This window comes from Penaeus japonicus, unplaced genomic scaffold (genome assembly GCF_977035675.1).
Source record: "Penaeus japonicus unplaced genomic scaffold, GWHDUDI00000001_assembly GWHDUDI00000021, whole genome shotgun sequence".
Classification (NCBI taxonomy): domain Eukaryota; kingdom Metazoa; phylum Arthropoda; class Malacostraca; order Decapoda; family Penaeidae; genus Penaeus; species Penaeus japonicus.
In genome coordinates, this window is record NW_028234423.1 from 27,451,524 (window position 1) to 27,469,023 (window position 17,500).

The window sequence follows — 17,500 nt, forward strand, 5'->3', positions numbered from 1 at the left end:
ATAAATTTTCTTAAAAGAAATGAAGGTACAAAATAAATTTCCAAAACATCTTGCTGAATAGAATATCTGAATTATTTGGATTATCAAAAAATACCCAGGCTAATATCCTGAAGAATTACATCCATTTTATTAATACCTGAAAACACCCTAGACAAATAAAACTCTCATCTACTTACGTGCACATGACATTCCTCAACTTCTCCAGATTATCTGTTGTGAAATACCAGTAGTTCCGGTCACATCTCTGGACATCCTTGTCAATGCGGTGAAGATTTAGGCCAAAGGTCTCCAGGAGCTCCGTCTGGTTGGGTGCCATAAAAAAGATAAGATTATTATGGAACATATTTCATATATATCTATCTATATCTATATATATATCTATATATATATATCTATCTATCTATCTATCTATATATATATATATATAATTATATATATATATTATTATATATATATATATATATATATATATATATATATATATATATATATATATATATATATATATATCTTTGGTCTAATAAGCTTAAAGCATTAAACCAAATCCCATTTCCCTCTAATGAAATTTGCAAGTATTTTTTCAAAGGGATCTATCACTGGTAATAAATTTTGCATTTGACAGCATACAACACAAGCATAATATTGACAAAAAATAAGGCCTTTTCAACAAATTCTCATTACAGACTACAATTAGCCCCAATCTCTCAGTCTCATTACACATATAGCCACCAACTCTTAATCATTAATTACAGCATACAGTCAGCCCCCATCTCGCAAGATTTTCCCCTCGCACACACCGAATAGACGCCCCCCTGAGAGGACGCGGGGGAGATGCAGGAGGATCTGGACTCCAAACTGTGTCCGTCCTGGTTCTCCTCTACAGCCAGGGTGTCCATGTTCTTGTCCTCGCTGCCACCCCCCCAGGTGTCCGAAGTGGCCGTGTCCCCGTTCTCTTTGGCCAGCTCCTCCCCGGTCCCACTCCCTGTGATGCCCTTCACCTCGTCGTCCGCTGCCGCCTCCTCTTCTGCACCGTTCACTGGGAAGGTTGGTCAATTTAGTATTTCCTGGTGGAATGGGGTCTTCAGTCCTCTATTTTATATTTGGTGATAAAGTAAAGGAAGGGGAGGGAAATAGGAATTGTTTGGAGGAAAAAAGATGATGCCATTAAAAGAGAAAGAATTTTTTTTAAAAAGAAGAAAAAAAATTATGCACTATGATTTGAAGAAAAAAAAAAACGTTAGACATAAAGAATATTAATATTCAGTGTTACTCTAATGTTGCTCCAACATCAGTAAAGGAATAGGAAAAAAAGAAAAAGGGAAGAAAAAAATTACAATATACAGAAATTAGACATATACTAACAAGTAAAGCAGTAACTATACACATACAGGTGAAAGAAAATAAAAATTTATTAGTTATAATTTGGGAATAACTTGCTTAAATATACAAGATTATCAAGCAAGGCTCTTTAAAAAACTTTTCCAAAAGGAACAAATAAAATCGGTACATTAAAAAATCAATATGGAAAAAAGAAAATGCCATGCTATTTTATATCAGCTATTAATGTGGCATTCAGTACCTTCAGACACATTAAAAATAACTGTTTAACTAATGATTCTATATTTGATTACTTTTAAAAGGTATAATGACAAAGCATAACTTTGATAATGGATATTATGTATTACAATATGGTTACAAACCTTTTAATAATACTTACTTCACAGACCTCACTCTGATACACAGAGTATATATATAATCAGATCTTTGCCAGTTATACACTGGGCCTTAATGTATCATCCCAAAAACTAAAGTAAAAAGAACAAATTATTAAGCTATTTTGTATAATATCTGTTACAATTGTAAATGTTGCAATTTTAACATCTAGTAACTGTAAAGAAACAAGTGTTCCTGTTTTCTACATATCTTCGCAGTCTCAGTACAAAAGCTTCTTCATTAGGAGCTTTATCACCGGTATTTATGGACATTAAAAGACATTTACTTTATCAAATGCAATAAGAACAATATATTCTATTTCCTTGCATCTTATGTTCAGAATAACATACTGACATAATCACAAACTCTTCATAGTACCCTTTTCTAGTACTTAAAAAAATTCATAACAATAAAGATACCTGCATCATCAAGTGGCAATGGGCAAGAAATATAAAACATAAAGGATGAGATAAAAAAAAGTATTCCAACCCCTTTTTCTTCTTCCTTCATCGTCACAGAGTGGACACGTGATGTGCATACAAGAGCAATGATATAAATGAGAAAAAGCAAGCAGTCATAAGAAACACATTGACTACACACCTACGTCAGAGTGGCTGCCACTGTCAAGGGAGGCTTTGCTAACTATAACTGGGGTGGTTGTGGGAGGAATACATGTCTCCTCGGTGAAGGAGGCTCTAGCACAGGCTGCTGTAAGAACGGAAACACAAAAAGATACACACAAAAACACCGAGACTACTTCAGTAAGAAAACAAATTGAAAACAAATGTAAGGTTGGTGTTTATACAGTGCCTTCTGGGATGAACGATTTTCTATATGGGTCAGCATGACCTAAAATTTCTTCTAATCCAAACTATAGGACTGAAAATGATATCAGATGAACTACAGAAAAGAAGGAGATAATCGACTGGGCTCGACAACAAACTGGCAGGAAACTTGGCAAAGAAAGTGAAAGTTTTTTCAAATATGTATCTGGAACCTTTTGCAAGAGAAAGACTGAATACATAGTCTGAAATTACTATGTACTTTAGATATGACTCGTCTTTTTTCATAATGTTGAATCTGTCTAACATTAGTAATTCAAATTCAAAAGTGAGATTTGTGGGACAAAAATGGGAATAATCATAATACCTCATGGCTTTGGAAATGATGTACATCACCACATCAACTTTAAGCTTCAACTTGCCACTTTCTTTGCTCTCAGTTCATCTCTGCCTTTAACATAGAGATATGAACAGCTATTGTGTGTGTTGGAGAAAAAATCAACCTAGATCTAAATAATCATAATAGTGACTCTCTACTGCAGTAAATAAATATCAGTACCCAAAGCCTTGTATCTTCATTCACTGAAGATGGAATCTGTAATGGCATGTCAACTTACAAGTTCCGTTTGTGGAATCGTTTGCCGCAGGAAAGTCCCCCAAACTGTCCATTTCTACACCATCATCAGTGCCCTCCACAACACCCTCATCTGGTGTAACCACGCATGTCTGAGGAGCAAAGATAGTCATGAGACATCTATATATATAGCCATACTATCAATACATTAAAATGTAGGTTTGTATAGAATATTGCAAGCCTCTAAATTCTACTTCAATATTTTCTTCTGTAAGATCTTAAAATATATATATAGCATTTAGTTCTAGCATCCAATAATGCATATAAAAGTTCCTATTCTGTTATAACATTAAACTCAAATACAGATAATGATTGGTGATGAGGATAATGATGATGATGATGATAAAAATGTAAATAAAATTACCGGGCTGGTTACTTCCGCTGTGTCATCCTCTTTACTTTCTTGCCGTGTTTTCTCTTTGCTGCTTCCACTCTCTTCATCATTTTGCTCCTTATTGATCATATTATTGTGATTAGTTTGGCTGGTTTCTTGGTCAATGTCGATGCTCTCCTTGTCAGCATCCTGGTTGTTCTCCATGTGGCTGAAGTCATCTAAGTCTTCATCTTCCTCTTGCACGATGCCTGGATTGTCTACTGACCCAATACTGAGTGTGTCAGGTTCGAATACCTGGAAAAAAAAAATAGTAAGAAACCCCCAGCTTCATTGAATCTCATATTTTGGTAATAGACCTTATCTCAGAAGAAAAGAAAAAAAGAAAAAGAAAAAAAGATTACTTTCCTACTAAACCTTGGAAGTGCATCCCCAGCTTTAAAAACAAATTCCTATTTGCCCTGATAATCCCTAACCTATCTTGGGTTAGCACATGCTACTGGAAAAAAAAAGTAAGAAACCCCCAGCTTAATTGAATCTCATATTTTGGTGATAGACCTCATCTCAGAAGAACAGAAAAAAAAGAAAAAAAAAGAAAAAAGATTACTCTCCTAATAAATCTTGGCAGTGCATCTCCAGCTTACAAAACAAATTCCTATTTGCCCTGATGATTGCTAACCTATCTTGGGTCAGGACATGCTAAATTATTAATCTCACCTCATTGCTGAGGGATCTGTCTCTTCCCACTAGAGGTATTTCTCCATTTTGTGACTCGGACGACAATTTGGCCATGTTCATTGCCATGATCTCCTTGTCCCTCTGCCTCACGATGGCTTCTACGGCCAGCCACTCTGACATTGTTGTTTCATACGTCTGCCGGATCTGGATGGAATAAAAGGGGGAGTTACACGCAACAGGGACTGGAGTTCATTAATCCAAGAACTTTGCAATTGGGAAATTAGGCTACCTTTGTGATCAATTAATGACAAATATAAAAAATAACTGTATTATTTAAAACAAGATCTACATGCACGGGAATTTTGTTATATGACTCACAGCAAATGTTGTACATAATATATAACAATTATCAGGTTAACTGCTTATCATACTTAATAATCCAATACAAAGTAGAAACACATTAACAAATATAAGATGAAAAATGAGGATATAAACCAGAGATAAAAGATCAGCAAACTCATAAGAGGATTACAACTGTGATTTCAATAGCACCAAAAATATCAGCTCTTACCCGTCGGTCCTGCTCTTCTCTTTCCTCAACAGAACTTCCAAATTCAAAATGACCAAGAAGATAAGGCCAAACCTGAGGATAAGAAAATTGTTTTTTATTTGTTCTTGCTTTTAAATCACTAAACACTATAGGTTCTTTTATACTATCTGATTACTGACTAAAGAAAGCTTAACTGTTTAAAATATGAAAGAAAATTGAGTTATGTATTTTTCTGCTAACATCATATATATTATACAAAAACCAGCTCCACATATATCACATATGTGAAAGGTAATTGTTATGTCAAGCAACAACAAAGAAATGCATGATACATAAACAAAATAATCATAAATCTAATTACTCATTTGATTAAAATGTACATGGGAGAAATAAATGAAAGAAATCATTCCAAGGTGTAGGTGTTGGCAAGTCTGCTGGGAAAAGTCCATGATTTCCCCCATATATGAATGATGATGTCTAGGAAAAGGCAGATGAATAATGAATCTTTGTTATTCAGGTTAGCAGTAAGCAACCATTTAGAAAGCATTACTTCAAACATACAGAGAACCATTAACCCAATAACACTGGGGCAGTTTTATCACATCATCTGTCATAAAAAGGTTAAAACAGATTCCTCAGTCGCAAGGAATAATTCTATTAAGAGCTCAAAGAACTATTCAAGATGGATTACAAGCAACTGATAACCTCTGTTACTAATCATATAATAGAGTCATACAATCATAAACTCTGTAGTCTCTCTTCTATGCATTAACTCTCTTCATTTTCCATTCTTCCTCACCTCCTTTCTGATCTGAGATGCAACGCCTCCAAGGTACACTCGGGCAAGCAGCTCCTCCTGCTTGGTCAGTCTACCATCGACGTGCAATGACTTCCACACGTCCTCCGTCACTCCTTCCTCCCACTCTTAAACAGGGAAAGGCCTTGATAGAGTGCAATACTGAATGCCCTGATAGTCAATATCTATGACAGCCTAGGATGTAATTGTTGATTAAGATTATGGGACTGATCTCATCTCCCTCCGGAAATTTTTATTTAGTTCCTCTTACTTTTTTGTATTTTGATCTTGATTTAATATTAGTCTTCAAGCATATGCCATACATTTATTTAAAAAAAGGCTTGTTTTAGTCATGTTCCTTCATTTTCCGAGGAATCTTTACAAAAGATTGAAAAAAAATATGGACAAGAGATAGGAACTGCTTTCCAAAATAAAATGAGACTTGTCTCAACCTCATACATCAAAAATGCTTTTAAAGCATGTAATGTGATAATTGCATTCATCATCCTAACTGAATTCATATTACTTTTCTATGAAAATACAAATATTGACAACAATTTAGAGTGGTGAGATAATTCATTCCTAGTTATATGTGTATGGTAAGCTCTGTTTATGCTGTTGCACTGACAGTCTAACTATTGAGAATAGCCAGCTCATAATATCATTTTTCCCAATGAAAAAGAAAAAGAAAAAACAGAGAAACATAGTTTAATGCATTTTATTATTCATGATTTTTTTGAAATAGTGAAAGCAAACTTTCATCCATTCAGTCTGATAGAATTTCAAAGCAGAATGATCTTGAATTTTAATAAATTAGTTTTTGAATGATAAAGGAAAATATGATTTAAAAAAATGACCCAACTGCCCTATAAAAAAGTTTTAGGTTATGTAGCTTAATTTTACAAGAAGTACTAGAAAAAAAAAATAATAATAAAAATAAAAATGGGGTTCTGTTTCCTTATGGTTAAATCTATGAGGAAATATGCAAGGGGCAAAACCCGCTCAGACTTCTAGAGGGGTAGCTTGGCAAGATTAGGGAATATTGCTAGAGGCCAAAAGTTGTCAATATGCAAAAAAAAAAAAAAAAAAAAAGGTCTAAAATCACCATTTTTAACAAGAAAAACATCAGATGGATTTCTAAAGTTGACACTGAATTTATATTCCCCATCAAAAATCTTTTGATTAGCATACTGATCATGAGAAAGTTTTTTGGAAAGAAAGTAACACTTTCTTTTCCTACTAACTTACCAGGATTGTGTGGTGGTGTGGAGGCTGATGGCAACACCAAGCCAGCCAAGTGGGTACGAACTGTTCTGAGATGTCGGCAGTGAGCTAACCACCCATAAAATGCCCGAGAAATTATTTGATGCTTCATTGTGGCACACAGAAGCTCCAGCGAATCACTAGAAAACAAAAACTTGTTCACTATACAGTACACAATATCAGTATACCTTCCATACATCTATAAAATACAAAGTATACAGTCAGATTAAATAAATGGAAGTAAGAAAGTAACCATAATGACTCCTTATGTCAATATTGCCATAAACAATGTCTGGTATCCTTGACAATAAACCAACAATTATCCATGCATTCAACCAAGCTAACGACTATACCTGTTCTTTTCAGTCACTGGATTACTTGTTCCCTTCACACTGACTTGCTCTGGAGGAGGCAGAGGCACATCCACACTGGGGTTCGGTGTTGGAGGAGGAGGTAGGACTTCACTCATAGAGTCCCCGAGACTTAGGGATTTGGAGGAGGAGGTAGATGAAGAGTGAGACGAGAGTTTGGGAACACGAGGTAGCCAGCCTGAACCTCCTCGCAGAAGAGGAGACATCAACTCCAGATGTGCTGTTGGTTACGTAGTCAGGGTTAGAATTCACTCTGTGTACCAGGGAATGAGACTGTAATGTCTACTCTTTGTAGAACCTGCAAGCCTGCATTTTACATTTATAAATTCTTAAATCAACAATACACATCTAGGCAATCAGACTATAGAATTGCATTCTCATATACCTAAATGTTACAGGCCACAGGAGAGTAGAGTATAATGACAAACAAAATTGATTTTCAAACCTATAACATTTGCAGTGATACTCTAAAACACAGACATCAATAAAACCACAGGAAGATAAAGCCTGAGAACATACAGACAGTAATCTGAAAATCAATCAAACGTTCCTAAGCACCATAATAGCATAAGGACACAAGAACTCTCAAACTCTTACAGATACGATCCGGCTTCAAGGCTGTGATGATCCTGAAGACGTAATCAGTAGCTTCCTCGTCCTCACTGTCTGTTCCACTCTGCTTGCTGGTAAGGGCGCGAGCCTTTCGACGAAGCTTGGGGAATACTTTGCCTGTTGTGTTGGGATGATATTAAGTTTTGGCATGTTTGGCATTTCATTTGCAATTCAGGTTGCAAGGGAAAGCTAATATTACTTCATATGAAATATAGTAAATATAGAAAAAAAATATGATAGAATTACAGCAAATGTCACCAATTCACATAAAAAAAATAAATAAAAAGAAAGCCAAGAAGTATATAACAATACTATATATAACAATACTAATAAAAATGAAGGAGGGGGAGGAGGGGGAGGAGGAGGAGGAGGAGGAGGAGGAGGAGGAGGAGGAGGAGGAGGAGGAGGAGGAGGAGGAGGAGGAGGAGGAGGAGAAGAAGAAGAAGAAGAAGGAGAAAAAAAAGAAGAAAAAAGAAAAGAAAAAGAAAAAAAAAATAATAATAAAATAAAATTAAGAAAAAAATAAAAATAAAATGAAGAAGCAAATTAAATATAAAATGAAGAACAAGAAGAAAAGGGAGAAAAGGGGAAACCCCCTCAGACATCCGACCTTTGCCCCTCTGCGACCACAGCGGAGGGTCGAGCCTTCCGTGCGGCAGGAGTCCATTCTCGAGGCACGAGAGGAAGGCGAGGAGGTGGCCGCCCTTCGGGAAGTGGATGGGCGGGTGCTGCGTCCCGTCCTGCCCCACGAGGACGATGGTGCCTCCGGAGTCTCCTGAAGGAACGGTACGCAGTCAAGGGAGATGTTTTTTGTTTTGTTTTTGTATTTGTGTTGTACAAGGTATAAGCTTTTGAATTTGTATTGAGTTACAGGCTTTTATATTTGTGATGGGGTGTAGGTTTTTTACTGATTATCTTATTGTTTTCTAGTTTTATAATAATGTATAATAGTACCCAGCATGGATCATCCCTTCTCACTTTATTATAATTTTTGTTATATTGGAAATGGGCTATCAATCTATATATCACCTTATCACTTATTTTCTCCTTATTCTGATCCCCATAAAGCATATATTACAATGTACATGATATACATCAAACAATAAACAGACAAAGCATACCATCTTCATACCAAGCTTGTGTAGCTTACCTTGCTGATGACAATGAACGTAGACAATCTCTTCCACGCGGACATTGAGAGCGTATTCCCAATAAATGCTGTTTATTGTGTAGACGCCAAGAAAAGGAAGGCGGTGAGAGAGATAAAAAGAGAGAGAAAAAAATATATATTAGTAAACCCGTATGTATAAAGCCGTTTTGATTTGACACTATTTGAATGCTCAATCTTTCTTATGAAACACCATCTACGTTTTCGTAAAAAATATACTAATGATCACTTCTGGGCAGAAAGTGTCTGGAAAAAGAGGGAGAAAAAACAAATCAAAGCAACATCTACTATGAAAGAAAATTCTCTCTTAGTATTCTAGTAGTCCCTTGCAATGGTAACAACGGTAGTAGCCAAGATGCAATGAAAGGGTTAGGTTAGGTGGCGTGTAAACAGCGCTGTGAGTGAGACTGCAAAGGAAAAACAAAGGCAAAAAGCACTGTACACAGGAAGTCGGTCTCATCTTTCAACAAACTTTTTGTGTTTAGTGTTTTTCTTTCTACCATTTCATCAACGCGGTAAAGTGTTTAGGCCAATCACAATAAGCAACAGCACCACAACAAGCATTTGAAGTAGTGCCGTGTAGTAGTGTGAAGAAAACCATGTTTGATTCAAGTAAGAGAGAGGGGGGGAAAAGGCAAGGAAAAGCAATATAACACGCTACAGTAGATATTTTAAGGTTTGGAAAATGGCCTAACCTTCTGGCCGCATATTGTACAGTCACACAAGAGCTGAATGATAAGTTAAGTGTCATTCAAAATTCCCTTGTTGAATCTGCTTTATTATAACGGCGTTTCATAATTAATCTGACTGTGGTTTTCTTCAAGGTTCTCTTACTGTGAAGTTACCCACCTGTCTGAAACTACTAAATGCAAATCCATATTTTGGGACAATTTTTATTTTTAAATGTATTCAGTAACACTTTTATTCTGAACTTTATACGGTGCAATTCCACTTTTTTTCAAATTTAATGTTCCCAATGCGAAAATCTTGCATGGTAATCAGATGAAACGAATTATCATATTCCAATTTGAAAAGTTTCCCCCGGCTTTGAACACCCGTTTACCCGAAACGTGCAAATATAATATCAATCGAAGTAAGGCAGCCCGGAAACCCAGAAACCCAGAAATCCAAGGCAAGTCTCACAATAGCAAGAAAAGCAAATCTCCCACGATATACATTTCCATTCCCTTTTGCCTCTCCTCTATTCAAATATAGGTAGCTCGCGCCATTCATCAAAGTCTCTCAAACACCGTGGGATTCTGGGATAGGTTTACCCTATCAAAGGCTTCCTCGATCCTCTTCTTCAGCTCCCCCCCCCCATCTTTCTAAAGGGCACAGCTGACGGAGGTGCGAGCTCATCCTTCATACTCGATGCATTGCCAATCCGTCACGTCTTGTCGGAAGGGTCGAAGTTAAGGATTCGCTTGTGTACGTCGACGGCTGATTATTGCACTGCTTTTAACTAACCGCTATGATTTTTTTTTATCTTCAATACTGTTGTTATTCTTATTATTACTGCTAATCATATTGTTTACTTGCTGTCTTTATGAGTCAAGGTCTAATGGCTCCCTTCGCAAAGCAGCTCTTATACCGAGCATTTCCCTTATCTCTCTTATCATTATCTTGATCTAAAATAATCAAAGTCCGCTGATTTCAGAGCTCGAGTATATATCAAACCAACCATACTGGAATATTAAAAAAAGAGGCGCACGATCATCAGGGCCCCTCCATTGCAAGTCCATTGCAGGGGTATTCAAACAATTGAAAAGCGGACGGAAGTGCAAATATTATTAGCATCCTGTCAATAAAACGGATCTACATAATGCTTCAGAATACAATACCGAGCTTTCCTTTCCCTCCCACAACCAAGCATCCATTTCAAAACTAAATTCCCTTTGAATCTCCTCTTGATTTCAACGGCAAATTTACTGGCCGAGCTCAGAACTTGCAAATGGCTTCCGTTATTCATAACAAAGAGTATAATGAATACATACGCCGAGTCCATTTCTCTTTGAAATAAAACGAAACCAGAATGTGGTAATTTCCCGGGAGGCTGCTATAGCTGTTCATGACTGGTCGTTAGGCTTTTGTGAACTCAAGTTGGATAGTTTTTTTTAAGCATTTTCTAAAAGAATAAACAGAACTCAGCTGTTCGAAATTTCGAGAGATGTTTCAGAAGCGTCTTTAATTAGCAGTATCAGCAACCCAACTGATTTAGCAAAAGGTATTCTGAATTTATTGGAAAACATGCTCAGAGGAAGCAACAGCTGGCAACCCCATACTCTTTCTACAGCATCTGAGGCCAACTGTGTGGGTTTGGTAGCCCTTCCGTAGCTTATATAGTCAATACATTCATTTCTTATGCAATTGGAAAAGGTGGTTAAATATTCACAAGGTAAATTATTAATTAGGGGTGTTATGAAGCTTTAATTTCATGAGCTATCGTGTCCTATTTTATCTTATCACACTTTTTTGCCTAGTATCTATGTATCGTGTTTTAATCTTCACTCTCTCAAAAATCATAATAGTAATGATAAGGCACAAAAAAATACACCCTGGACAAACCATCACCATAAATCACCATACAGTTTCATCACCCTTATTCCTCCGAAACACCATCTAAAAAAAAGAGTAAAACACACACCATGGGAAAACACCACCACCACCATATTCACTCCGATATAGGTTAAGAGAGAGAGATTGTGAGCGAAACATATGTAAATACTTACACACCGACCATTATTTCAAACCACGCAGAAAATTATTATAAAAAAAATTCACAAGATCCATTAATCCAATTCTCAAAAGCAAAAAAAGTAAAAGAAAAGAAAAGAGAAATCCATAAACCCGATTCAAATCACAGAAAACGTTACATCCGGGAACTTACAGTCTCGGAATTTCGGAATACCGCCTTATAAACGAAGGTCTTCGGGGCTTCACGTGCAGTTCGGATAAGCAGGTCAAACTGTGGCGACGACCTGACCATCTTGGGGGGGGAGAATCATCAGATGGTACCGATGTAATTATCATTTAAGTGAAAGCTTGTTTGGAATTACTTTCCACATCGTATACGTTTCCCCGGGTATTCAATTCAGTCGTTCGGGTAAATTGAAAATCCTGTGATTTATTTGTTGTTGGGAATTATGTGTGTGAGTGTGAGTGAAGCCTTTTTTCGAGGTTTCATGGTGGGTAGAACAGCATTTCGCATGGATTTAGAAGAAAGATGAAATGATTGCGTGTTTTTCATTATTTCAAGTCTAAGTCACTGTTCATGCAGACCACTTTTTTCCCCCTGGAGGATTCGAATGTAATGATCCGTTTCTTTCCTTGTTGGGTTGGCTAACGTATTGTTTATTCTTAGTCTTGGATAACGATTCTACTTAATTTGAACCATAATCTCTCTCTCTCTCTCTCTCTCTCTCTCTCTCTCTCTCTCTCTCTCTCTCTCTCTCACACACACACACACACACACACGCACGCGCACACACACACACACACACACACACACACACACACGCTTACACGTTCATCGCCCTCTCCACCCCACCACTGCAAATCCAGCATGCATATTCAAATAATTGAAAAACGGTAGTGGAAATATTATCAACATCCAGGCAATAAAACAAAAATCTACATAATGCCTCGGAATGCAACACCGGGCTTTCCTTTCCTTCCCGGAACCATGCAACTATTTCAAAATTCACACTTTTATGCCCCATCCCCTACCCAACCAGACACCCGCCCATCCAACCACCCACAGCCACACAGACAGATAGGAAACACACACATAAACACACACACACACACACACACACACACACACACACACACACACACACACACACACACACACACACACACACACACACACACCAAAACCGGTCACACTTTTCATCATTGCCACGTGTCAACAAAAAAAAGAAAAGAAAAGAAAAAATACTACATATTCATAGCCTTAAAACAGTGATTCCGGTCGCCTTTCCCGCGTGCTCTTCATAATGAGCTTTTGTTTCCCTTTCTACCCAGGCCGTGACACTGATGTCATGACGTTACAGGAAAGAAAGAAGAAGAAGAAGAAGAAAAAAAAAAACGGGTCCTTACAGCATAGAAGTTACGAAACAGAGGATAACGCTAAAAAAATCATAGCAACCTATATCTACACCTGTATCTACATCTATATCCATATATCTAGCTGCGTCCACATCTATCTATCTATCTATCTATAGCCATATATATTATCTGTATCTCTCTCTCTTTCTTTCTCTCGTTCATTCTATCTCTTTCTTTCGCTCATTCTTTCTCTTTCTCTCACTCATTCTCTCTTTCTCTCGCTCATTCTCTCCCTCTTTCTCTCGCTCATTCTGTCCCTCTCTCTCTCTCGCTCATTCTGTCCCTCTCTCTCTCTCGCTCATTGTTTCTCTATCTCTCTCTTTCTCTCACTCATTCTGTCTCTTTCTCTTGCTCATTCTCTCCCTCTTTCTCTCGCTCATCATTCTCTCCCTCTTTCTCTCGCTCATCATTCTCTCTCTCTCTCTCTCTCTCTCTCTCTCTCTCTCTCTCTCTCTCTCTCTCTCTCTCTCTCCTGCTTTCTCACATGCATTTTACTATTTCTTTCTGCTTACTTATACAGGATTCTTTCTCTCTCCCTCGTCCCACTTCCTCTCTCTCTCTCTCTCTCTCTCTCTCTCTCTCTCTCTCTCTCTCTCTCTCTCTCTCTCTCTTTCTCTCTCTCTTTCTAACTAACTCTCTCTCTCTCTAACTCTCTCTCTCTCTCTCTCTCTCTCTCTCTCTCTTTCTTTCTCTCTCTCTTTTTCTTTCTTTCTCTCTCTCTCTCCCTCCTTCTCTCCCTCCCTCCCTCCCTCCCTCCCTCCCTCCCTCTCTCTCTCTCTCGCAAGACTGGCTGATATAGATGGCCTACACACGAGGCTCTAGGAGGCACAAGAGCCAATTCTGCCGCCAGGGATGCCAAGACCATGAAAAGTCTCGAATTCCTTGCTTGCAACAAGAGGGCTATTGTGTTTCCAATTTTATTTATTGCTCTTCGGCTTTTCCCGGCAATCTCAGCGACTCAGCCATCAGGAAGAGGAATTATCAAAGGCTGAAACGAAGCGAAAATAAGTTGAGATCATCAATTCGGACGGAGAGTTTGAACGCTTTGGCAATGATGTCCATTGCATCAGCAACTGAACTAATTTAAACTTAGACGGCATCGTACTTCGTAGAAGAAAAAACATAACTTTTTATCATCAAAATAAAAAGGTAATCCTAATATCACGAGAATTATAATCCATTAACGGTAAGTGATTTTTTTTTAAGTTCCACTAAAATATTTGTTTCAAACAATGCTGTTCATATACATTTGAATATTTTCCTCTCTCCCTCTCTCTCCCACTTCCACCTCCCTCCCTCCCTCCCTCCCTCCGTCCCTCCCCCCCCTCTCTCTCTCTCTCTCTCTCTCTCTCTCTCTCTATAGAAAGTGTTTTGATAACTACATATTTTCCAAAGGCGATTAACGACTTCTGTTAGTTACATCGGGTGCAATTCAAAAATAAAAATGTAGAGCCCAGATCTATTCGGTCCATCAACTCACGCACTCTCTTAAACCTACAACTGAATTGCTTTCCATTCTACCATAGCGATATGAAGCTTATATCAGCCTTTGTTCATTCTTCTATGATTCAACAAACCGAGGCTATCAACCGAAGGACCCCGCCAAAAATATACCCAACAAGGCCCACAGCTCACTAGTTTAAGATATATATACGCAATATTCTAGACAAATAGATACATACACTATCTTAATGTTTCACGGTTATTCAAATGTTAAAAAGAAAAAGTTCCAGTGAGATATACAACGGTTATATTATCTCTGGTACACTATATTACGCCTCTGTTATATCCAGTAAGATATATGCCACCACCGTCAGAGGAATAACCTAATGCATTATATCCCGAATTTTAAGATTAAAATTCATGACACAGTCCCCGCTGTAATGCACATGTCATTACTTCTGACATCCATCGCTGTGAGAGGAGAGAGAAGGCGGAGGAAGAGAAGGAAGGAGGGAGGAAGAGAGAGAGAGAGAGAGAGAGAGAGAGAGAGAGAGAGAGAGAGAGAGAGAGAGAGAGAGGGGAGGGGAGGGAGGGAGGGAGGGAGGGAGGGAGGGAGGGAGGGAGGGAGGGAGGGAGGGAGGGAGGGAGGAAGGGAGGGACGGAGGTAGAAAGAGAAAGGAGAGAGAAGGTGGAGGAAGAGAGAGGAGAGAGGAGAGAGAAGGTGGAGGGAGAGATAGGAGAGAGGAGAGAGAAGGAGGAGAGGGGAGGGAATAATTCAAATTTGAATAATATGTTTTCGCCCTAAATGCGCGTAGGGAAAATGGACGTAAAGCATTAGCCAATGTACGGGCAGGTGTACTAATTAAAGTTATTGGTTTTAAGGAAAGAGGAGAGAAGGAGAGAGAGAGAGAGAGAGAGAGAGAGAGAGAGAGAGAGAGAGAGAGAGAGAGAGAGAGAGAGAGAGAGAGAGAGAGAGAGAGAAAGAAAGAAAGAGAGAGAGAGAGAATGTGCTCTTACTCACTTGTCCAGTCTGTAATTTGATATCGGAACTGATAAAAGCATAACATTGTATTATTGTAAACCAGAAATTACTTAAGGTAAACATCTGTGAAATGATGTATGATAAATTCACTCTAGGATGTGTTTTTGTGTGCGCGCACGCGTGTGTGAGTGTACGTGTGTGTGTGTCTGGCGAGAGTGTACGTGTATGTGCGTGTGTGTGCATGTGTATTTTGTGTGTGCGTGGACATGTTCGTGAGTGTGACAGTGAATAAAAAGAGAAAGAGACGTGCATGTGTCCAAAGCATAAAAACTATATTTCTCCCACCGCTCCGTCTCAACAATTGATTTTCGAAAAGCTCTACCAATATCCTCTTACAAAGTGTCACGTTGGTATGAAAAAAAAAGAAAAAAAGAAAAAATATGGAGAAAGACAAGAGGGAAAAATTCCTGGTCCCCTAAAATTATTTCAGTGAATTCTTTCAGTCAGTGGAATAAGTATTTTTATAAAAAAAATAAAAAAAAAAAAACGAAAAGGGAAAATATAGAAAAATGCAATAGTTTTTATTGGACATCTCTCTCTCTCTCTCTCTCTCTCTCTCTCTCTCTCTCTCTCTCTCTCTCTCTCTCTCACCTTAAAAATAGCACAAACAGATACAAAGGAAAACATATTTTTATTTTTATATCAGTCTAACACGATGCTCTTTAATCACATGACTTTTCAGTTAACTTGCAAATGCGTGGGTGAAATGAGGAGGAGGATGAAAAGGAGGTAGGTGGAGGAGGAGGAGGAGGTGGAAGAGAGGAGGAGGAGGTGGAGGAGAGGAGTAGGAGGAGGAGGAGGAGGAGAAAGAGAGGAGGAGGAGGAGAAAGATGTGAAATAAGTAAGAAGAGAAGGAGAAAGGTTAGTTAAAAGAGAAGAGGAAGAGGGGCCGGAGTGGGGAGAGAAGGAGGGGAGGAGAGGAGGAGGGGAGGAGGGGAAGAGAGGAAGATGAGGAGGGAGGAGGAGGAGGAGGAGGAGGAGGAGGAGGAGGAGGAGGAGGAGGAGGAGGAGGACGACGACGAGGAGAGGAGAATTAAGAGAGTAGAGGGAGAGGGGACGGACAGAAGAGAGGAAAGAGGTGAAAGTGAAGAAGGAGAGAGGAAAGGAGAAGAAGGAGAAGAAGAAGAAGAGGTGGAGAGAAGGGCAAGAGGAGGAAGAGGAGGCGGAGGGAGGGCGATAGGAGAGGAGAAGAGAGGAGAGACGTGGAGAGGGCATGAAAAGGGAGAGAGGGAAAGAAAGAAAGAAAGAAAGAGAGAATTGATGTGAAAGGGTAAAATGAAAAAGTTTGAAAAGAGGATGAAAAAATATTATCCCGAAGGCTAATTTCAAGAGTATTTTTACTTTTTCGTCTATTTTTGTCCTTCAAAAGAGTCGCATTCATGTATAAAACATGTCTTTCTTTCTCCTGGGTCTTTCTCCATCTCAGAAAGAAAGAAAGAAAGAAAGAAAAAAAGAAGAAGCTTATAAGAGGTCAGAGGTCAGAAGTCAGATCCACCTACGCACGATCTTTCATTAACGGATGATAGAGACACCATCGTGAATGACGTCAACCTTATCACCATCGTCGGGGGAATAGCACAATAACATCACCCACGCGGAAACAATACACGAGATTTATACCCTTGCGAGACAAAAGTTCATTCATAACAAACTCGTGTTATTGACGTTTCCTTCGCGTTTCATCTTCCGCCAAAATGGACCTCTTCTCGATTCTGTTCCCTTGTCCTTTGGTACGGCTTGCGACGCCGCGCCGTTCCCCGGGTTTTGCTCGCGATTAGAATCAACAATGAGAGTTTGCACGCACTGGGACTCTGCAATCTCCCTTCTTTCTCTTTCGATTTCTGTTTTCTATCTCTCTCTCTCTGTTTTTATTACTAATTCTATCTTTCGATCTTTCTGCAATGTTGTTTCTTTCTATTTATATTTCTTTTTCTCTCTCTCCTTTGTTTTCTTCTTATTATTCCTCTCTTTCTCTTTCTGACTGTCCTCAATTCTCGTTCTTCCCTC

General features: G+C 38.5%; 1 protein-coding gene across 10 annotated transcripts in view; it reads right to left on the reverse strand.

Annotated features, from left to right (window-relative positions):
* LOC122253565 (small G protein signaling modulator 1) overlaps window positions 1-17,500 on the reverse strand; it is a 180,195-nt gene that overhangs the window by 2,954 nt on the left and 159,741 nt on the right. For 5 of the 10 annotated variants that reach the window (XM_086548941.1, XM_086548940.1, XM_086548944.1 and 2 more), the window contains 14 exons: window positions 11,786-11,884; window positions 8,881-8,948; window positions 8,341-8,505; window positions 7,716-7,847; window positions 7,101-7,338; window positions 6,733-6,887; window positions 5,488-5,612; window positions 4,710-4,781; window positions 4,178-4,342; window positions 3,494-3,757; window positions 3,113-3,221; window positions 2,314-2,421; window positions 798-1,036; window positions 177-301 (listed from right to left, as the gene is read on the reverse strand). In XM_086548941.1, the coding sequence (XP_086405067.1) occupies window positions 177-301; window positions 798-1,036; window positions 2,314-2,421; window positions 3,113-3,221; window positions 3,494-3,757; window positions 4,178-4,342; window positions 4,710-4,781; window positions 5,488-5,612; window positions 6,733-6,887; window positions 7,101-7,338; window positions 7,716-7,847; window positions 8,341-8,505; window positions 8,881-8,948; window positions 11,786-11,884 (2,064 nt within the window). The remainder of the gene's footprint in view (window positions 1-176; window positions 302-797; window positions 1,037-2,313; window positions 2,422-3,112; window positions 3,222-3,493; window positions 3,758-4,177; window positions 4,343-4,709; window positions 4,782-5,487; window positions 5,613-6,732; window positions 6,888-7,100; window positions 7,339-7,715; window positions 7,848-8,340; window positions 8,506-8,880; window positions 8,949-11,785; window positions 11,885-17,500) is intronic. The other 5 variants (XM_086548950.1, XM_086548946.1, XM_086548945.1 and 2 more) reach the window with 2 other exon arrangements.